At 55.3% G+C, this 7,437-nt stretch overlaps 1 protein-coding gene across 1 annotated transcript; it reads left to right on the top strand.

Annotated features, from left to right (window-relative positions):
• The first annotated feature begins 2,160 nt into the window (after nt 1-2,160).
• Nucleotides 2,161-7,219, top strand: RPS10 (ribosomal protein S10). Its single transcript, XM_056132646.1, has 6 exons — nt 2,161-2,291; nt 2,632-2,781; nt 3,101-3,272; nt 4,558-4,635; nt 6,465-6,520; nt 7,117-7,219. The coding sequence occupies exons 2-6, from the start codon at nt 2,632-2,634 to the stop codon at nt 7,156-7,158; spliced, it is 498 nt and encodes a 165-aa protein (XP_055988621.1). The 5' UTR covers nt 2,161-2,291; the 3' UTR covers nt 7,159-7,219.
• Nucleotides 7,220-7,437: the final 218 nt, after the last annotated feature.

Genomic DNA, 7,437 nt, shown 5'->3' with positions numbered 1-7,437 from the left:
TCTCCTGAGCCCTGCCAGGAGTAATCTTGGACTAATCAAATGAAGGTCTGGGGGGACTGGAACTTTAGCACAGTGGGTAGGGCATTTGCCTTGCACGCTATTGACCGGGGTTTGATTCCCAGCATCCCATATGGTCTCCTGAGCACCGCCAGGAGTAATTCCTGAGTGCAGAGCCAGGAGTAACCCCTGTGCATCGCCGGGTGTGACCCAAAAAGAAAAAAAGAAAAGAAGAAAAAATGCAGGTCTGGGGTGTGCAAGGCAAGTGCCCTAGCCTTTGTAGTGTTTCTCCAGCCTAGATCTATTTTCAAAAACTAAATATGAATTTTTTAAAAAACCCTGAAAAATACAATATCTGAAATATACAATTATCCAAATAAAGATAAGGAATCAGTAAACTTGAAAATAGATCCTTTGATTATTCTCTCTCACACTCCCACATCTTATGTTTTTTTAAGGTATCTTACCTTTTTAAGGTATCTCTTTTTGTTTTTGGAGACACACCTGGTGGTGGCTCTGGGCTATTCCTGGGTCTGTTCTCCAGAGGGACCCGTCTGTCTTCAGGGTATCACAAAGGGTACGTGGATTCAAACTGGTTGCTTGCAAGGCCAAAGGCCAGTGCTTTACCTCTTGTACTATCTCTCTTGCCCTGCATTTCCTTTTGCTTTCTTTTCGTGGTTGTTTTTTGGCCACACCTGGTGCTGCTCACGGGTTACTCCTGGTTCTGCACTCAGGAATTACAGCCTTATTGGCTGTACTATCTCTGTGGTCCTCCCCGCCCCACCCACCCCCTCCCCTTATACACCCAGCCCCTTTATTTCCTTTTCTATGTAAGCTCCTTAAATTTTTTGGGTCACACCCAGCGATTCACAGGGGTTACTCCTGGCTCTTCACTCAGGAGTTACTCCTGGCCAGTTGCTCAGGGGACGATATGGGATGCTGTGAGTCGAACCCGGGTCGGCTGCGTGCAAGGCAAACGCCCTACCCGCTGTGCTATTGCTCCAGCCCCTCCTTAAGTATTTCTTGGGTAGACCATTTTAGAGGCTATGAAATGATGAGATGTTTTTTCAAAATCTTTCTTGGGATTGAGGCGGGGGACACACTGAGAGTGCTCAGGGCTTACTCCTAGTTCTACACCAGTGGATGGCTCCTGGCAGGGTTGGGAGTGTGGACTTGCCTCAGACTCTTCTCTTTTTAAAAGCGCTTCCCCTGACCCCTCTGATATACATGCTGCGATGGAGTTCGCGGGTAGCACACACACATCTGGCTGCAGTGCTCACACTATAGTGCTCACTGAGTGTCCCATGTCAGGTCACAGTGCTTGCACATTTGTGGTCCTCTCCGACATCTGCACAGTGCTCACTCATGTGCTCATCACAGTCACACTCTTGGTGGAGGCACACAGTCACAGTTCTGATGATCACCGAGGTCACTGTGATGCACACACGCACACACACACACACACACACACACACACACACACACACACTGGCCAGGGTCACACTTAAAAACAAAATTATTGTATTTATTTGGGGCCACACCTATCTGTGTTCCAGGCCTCCTCCTGGCTCTGTGCTCAGCAATCACTTCTGGTGGTCCTCGGGGAACCACACGTAGTTCCGGGCATCTGAATCAGGGGCACAGCTGCAAGCTAGGGCAGCACTTCCTGGGGTATAGGATCAAATCCCGGGGGACCAAAGCCCTTCCTGCTAGTGCCCCGGATTTTGGACCCTCGTTCCCTGTCCCTGACCTTGGCCCCAAGAGGAAGACTGTTGCAAGGAGGCAGCCGGAAACCTAGATTCTTCAGTCACCTTCCCCCACCACTCACCTGGGACAAGAAACATCTATTTCTCTAAGCCTGTTTTCTTCCCCACCCCTCGCCTTTTTTTTTTTTTAATTAACATGCAGTAGATGATATTAACTTTAGCTCCCGCACAATATAATATGGGAGCGATAAAAACGCGTTGATCTTTCCAAAAATATTAAGGACCTTTAAAACACGCTTCTGGTCCTGGCGCAACTCCCAGAGGCCTCTCTGCGGCTTCACGCTGCGTCTGGGCTCTATCGCCCGGGGCCCCAGAAGCGCATTAGCGCGTGGGGGCTTCTGCGCGTGCGCGAGCGCGCCCGGCCTCCCCGGCGTCCGCCGCCGCCGCCCCTCAGGCACCGCCGAGGCCACCCCAGGCGGCCGCGGGTCCTCGGAGGGGGCGGGGCGCGCCGGCCCGGAAGAGACGCCGCGCCGCGCCGCGCATGCTCCTTCCTTTCCAGTCCAGGCGCCGGACGCAGCAGCCGCCGCGGTGGGTTTCTCTGGGCACTCGGGCGCCATCGGGCCCCATCCTGGCTCTCGCGGCGCCGTAGTGGCCGCGCCCCCCCGGGGCCTCGTTGCCGGGGGCCGGCCCCGGCCCCCCGTTTGCTCCTTTTGGAGCGGCGGGAAAGGCGGGGGCGCTGGGTGGCCGCGGGACCGGCTCGGTCCGCCCGCGCTGGGGCCGAGGGGAGGGCGCGGGAAGCTTGCCGCCCGGGGGTCTCGGCTGCGAGTCGGAGCGTGCCGGGGGCCGGAACCCCGGCCGCCGGGCTCGGGAGGCGTGGTCTGGGGGTCCCCTCGCCGCGGTCTTCACGGATGCTTGCTCCCCCTTGCAGATGTTGATGCCCAAGAAGAACCGGATCGCCATCTACGAGCTCCTGTTCAAGGAGGGGGTGATGGTGGCCAAGAAGGACGTGCACATGCCCAAGCACCCGGAGCTGGCCGACAAGAACGTGCCCAACCTGCACGTCATGAAGGCCATGCAGGTACGCGGGCTCTTGGGGCCTCATGGCCAGGGAGGTGGTGCCGGCAGGAAAGTGTGTGTGGGGGGTACTGCTGGCCTTTGGGGGGCTGCTGGCCAGTGAGGTTGTGCCAGCAGGAAAGTGTGTGTGTGCTGGGCTTTGGGGGGGCTGTTGGCCAGTGAGGTTGTGCCAACAGGGAAGTGAGTGTGTGTGTGCGCGCGTGTGTGTTGGGGTGCTGCTGGCCACTGAGGTTGTGTGGTGCTGGCAGGAAAGTGTGTGTCTTCAGTGCCACGGTCTGACCCGGGCCCCTCCCTTAAGCCTTAACCACCCTTTCTTTCTGTAGTCTCTCAAGTCCCGGGGCTACGTGAAGGAGCAGTTTGCCTGGAGGCATTTCTACTGGTATCTCACCAACGAGGGTATCCAGTATCTCCGGGATTACCTCCACTTGCCCCCCGAGATCGTGCCCGCCACCCTGCGTCGCAGCCGGCCTGAAACCGGAAGGCCACGGCCCAAAGGTATGGACCGGGCCCCTGCCCAGCTCCGCCCAGGTGCAGGCTCTGAAACCAGGAGGGGTTTGGGGGTGCCTGTGAACAGGGAGGGTTGTTTGTGGGGAGGGCTGTCAGTTGGGTCTATTTTAGAGGCACTTGGGCATTTAGAAGGATCGTGGCCCAGTCCTGGGAGCTTGGGCCCTGCCCACACTTGGGCTTCCGCCTGCAGGGATTGGCAGGGACCAGACATACCTGGTAGAATTCTGAGTAAGCAGAATGGGCCGGTCCAGAGCAGGACTGTTGACCAGTTGTAAAAAGAGTTTAATAGTTCCTTGCCCGTGGGAGACAAAATAAAAGTTGGATTCAAATACAAGAGAACGGTGGTGGGGTGGGGGTGTCTGTGAGCACAGCCTGAAATAATGCCCTTCTGGGGGAATCCTGGCCCAGATCAGCTTCCTTGGGGCTCTCTTGCAAGGCTGCATCTTCCTGTCCTTAGATTCTGAGGAAACGGAACAAACATTGTAAGGAGCAGCTGATTGCTAACACCTGGTAGCAGGTTCTCTGGGAACCCAGGGAGAGACTTGGACCTTGGAGTTTTGCTGAGGGCCACCCCTGGGGAGCTGAAATCTCATTCTCTTAAGAGATCGGTAGTGTTTTAGAAGAATAATCTTTTTTGGGGGGTAAAGGGGGGGACACCCAGCAATGCTCAGGGATTACTCCTGGCTCTGCACTCAGGAATTACTACTGGCGGTGCTTGGGGGACCATATGGGATGCCGGGGGTCGTACTTGGATCTGCTGCGTGCAAGGCAAATGCCTTCCCCACTGTACTACCACTCCAGCCCCCTAGAGAAGCATCTTGAAAGCAAAAGTGTCACTTAGGGATGGGGGTGAATGCCATTGTGCCCCTGCAGATTTTAAGTCTTGGGTGGAGCCTTTTGACTCAGATTGTCATTCCTTCTACTTAAAAAATAAAAGCAGAAAAGCCCTAGTCGCTGTTTCTAGCGCTATCCAGTAATTAAGTAGAGACCATATTATTTGTTTTAGGTGTGTGTCTTCGGATTGTGGAACCCGTGAGGAAATTAGAAGGGATCCTTTATGACTTTTCTGTTCTGTTATAAACATTGCAGGGGGAAATTTTTTGAGATGTGAATTTTCATAGGCCTTTGAGAATACAAAATGTTCCTAAGGTGTGCTAGCTCACTGTTCCAGGTTTAGAAATTTCTGGCCCTGTTAACCACTTTTTCCCTGGTGACAATGAGAGACCAATTTCCACTTCTGAAGGAAACCATTCATTGTGCTTTATTGATGTAGGTCTGGAGGGCGAGAGGCCTGCAAGACTCACCCGTGGGGAAGCCGACAGAGATACCTACCGGCGAAGCGCTGTGCCCCGTGAGTGATGGGTGTCCAGACTGGGTCCTCTGGGGCTTGGTTTGTTTCTTGAGGTTTGGGTAGAGGGTGGGCGGGGATCTGACCCAGGGTCTCAGATACATGAGGCCACGTGTTTGACCAACTTAAACCCGGGGCCGTGGATGGGGATGGTCAAGTCTGGATTCTCAGTTGGCCCCTGTGGATGCCAGTGTGATGGGAAAAGTCCTTTCTGCCTCTCCCTGGTGGCCCTGCAGCTGCTTTTCCCTTGTGGGCTTGCGGGGGGAGGGGGGGAGGGGGCTTGAGGTGAAGTCTGGGACCACAGGACCTCTTGACTTGAAATGTTCAGAGCAAAACTGAAAATGTGGAAAGTAACACTTTCCTGTGCTTTAAGGTGTGTGCCAGTGTGGTGAGCTCCTGAGGGACAGCTCTTTTGGGGGGTGTGGGAGGGCAGTGCCAGGTATCGAGCCTGGGCCCCCCGCTGCACACGGCCCAGCGGACTGGCTCTCAGCACCACCTGTGTTGTTGCCTTGCTCCCCAGAAGTCTTGTTGTAGGCAAGCCTTAGAGAAGTGAAAGCATTCCATGCGTGGGTCTCTGGGGAAGGCCCTTGGCTAGTTGGGTTTAAATGAGCATTTCTTGTGTCCCCCGTGGGCCCACAGGATATGACCAGGAGCCATAGGTGGAAATCACACAATGGAGGGACCATGGTGTGAGAGTAGGAGGGGGCACTTGGTGCAAGGGAGGACGTCGCTGGGTAAAGGTTGGCTGTTGCTGGCCTAAGCGAGAGAATGGTGGGTGGGGCGGGTGTGAACCCAGGCTCTGCTCTGTTCTGCTCTGCGCTGAGCTGAGACTTGGAGGGAGTCAGCGGTCAGGGAGTGGCGGCTCTGCTGCAGAAGCAGTTCCCTGTAAGGTGGAACAGCGTGCTTTTACTTCTGTTATTCCTCATTCTGGATTGTTGGTCTGTAGCATAGACGCAGGCTCACGCAGGGTGGTAAAAGTGAACTCCCACAAACAGGCTCTGGACTCCCAGAAAGCTGGGGTTGCACTTTGGGGGGGTCACACGCCATGGTGCTGAGGCTCAAACTCAGGCCTCCTGCCTGCTCCCAGCCCAGGGAGCCTTCCTTCCCGGCTTGGTTCCACAACACGTGGACAGTCCATGCTGGATGGTTCTCTGGGTCCCACTTTTGGGTCTGAGTGCAGGGTTCCGAGTGTGTGGAGATGGGAGATGGGCAAAGGTCCTTGGGGTGGGGTACGGGGAGCAGGGAATGGGAATGGGCCAAAGGCAGCCCCTGACTTTGACATACAGAACCCACACCGCTCATAGACCTCCAGGCGGATGCAGCTAGGATGCTTTCCACGTACCGCTGCCCTGAGGGCCTGCTCCTGGCCCTGCATTCAGGGGTGACTCCTGGCTGTGCAAAGCAGGCACCCTCCCCGCCCCAGAGGGTCCTCCTTTTCCAGCCTGGCCGTGTTCCCCAGCATCTGTCGGGACAGAGCAGCACAAATACTGAGTCTGCTGCTTTTTGTATCCAGGGTCCTTGTCCTGTGCCTGCTAGTTTTTTCCTTCTGAGCTCCCTCAGGGCTCGTGACCTTCAGCAGGCGGTCAGTGGCTCCATGGTAGCAAAGAGGATCGTCTGAGCAGTTCCTGCAGAGCAGCTTGGCTTCCGGGAGGGGGTGGTACTGCGGGCAGGTGATGGGAGGGAGGGGTGCTGGGTGCTCCAGAGAGGACAGGGAGCCCAACTGCTCTGTTTGTCTGCTCTCTGGGGGAGCGCCTCTGCTGACAGAGCCTTAGCGTTCTGGCCCCTGCAGTGAGTGAGATCATACGCTGAATCTAAGTCTGTATTTCTTCCAGCTGGTGCCGACAAGAAGGCTGAGGCCGGGGCTGGGTCAGCAACCGAATTCCAGTTTGTAAGTATCCCCCTTGGTCTCGCTCAGTAGTCCCTGTCCTGACCTTCACCCTGTGGTTTTGTATGTTGTAAAGTGTTTGTGGTGGGTCCCACTCTTTGTTTCCAGGAACCCTACACAGATATTTATTTCTTGACTTTCCGGGTCACTCCCTACGATGCTTAAGGGTTACTCCTGGCTCTGTACTCAGAAATTACTCCTGGCGTTGCTTGGGGGACCATGTGGGATGCTGGGGATAGAACCCATGAAATGCAAACACCCTACCTGCTACACTGTTACTCCGGCCCACCCAGAGTTTTATATTACAATATACTGTCAAACTTGAATCAAGATGGGTTTGGAATTAGGATTGACAGTCTCCCTGGGGATCCAAATATTTAATCTGAGGGGAGCGTTCTCTTCGGGCAATGGCAGTGGTTGTCCTGTTGGCAAGGGGTGCCTCAGGTCCCATTTGTGAGTGGGATCGTGTATATCCTGAGTGCCACCGGGAGACGGCCCCTGGGGGTGCCCGGTCCCAGAGGCAGTAAGAGCCTGAGTCTTTCCCTGCTGGCTGAAGCCTTCCCTGCTTCCCCTGCTGATCCCATGTTTCTTTTTTGCAGAGAGGCGGATTTGGTCGCGGACGTGGTCAGCCCCCTCAGTAAAGTTGGAGATTGCTTTGTGTTGAATAAACCTACCGCCAGAAAAGTTGATCTTCGTACACTATGTCTGTTTGCACTGTATGGCCTGAACAGAAACGCGGTCTGTGGGTCAGAATGGAAACTAGGCAAGGGCAGCAGAGTGCAGCGTGGGGGGGAGGGCGGGGGGGTACCTGCCCTGCACACGGCCAGCCTGGGCACCGTCTCCGGCATCTCGTAGGGTGGGCTACCTACCCCAAAGGATATAAACTGGGCCTGGTTTTGTTACCATCTTTGACCAGGAAG

The sequence above is a fragment of the Sorex fumeus genome, unplaced genomic scaffold (genome assembly GCF_029834395.1).
Source record: "Sorex fumeus unplaced genomic scaffold, SorFum_2.1 ptg000094l, whole genome shotgun sequence".
NCBI lineage: Eukaryota > Metazoa > Chordata > Mammalia > Eulipotyphla > Soricidae > Sorex > Sorex fumeus.
The sequence above is the reverse complement of the archived record's forward strand: the minus strand, read 5'-3'. Positions and strand labels throughout refer to the sequence as shown.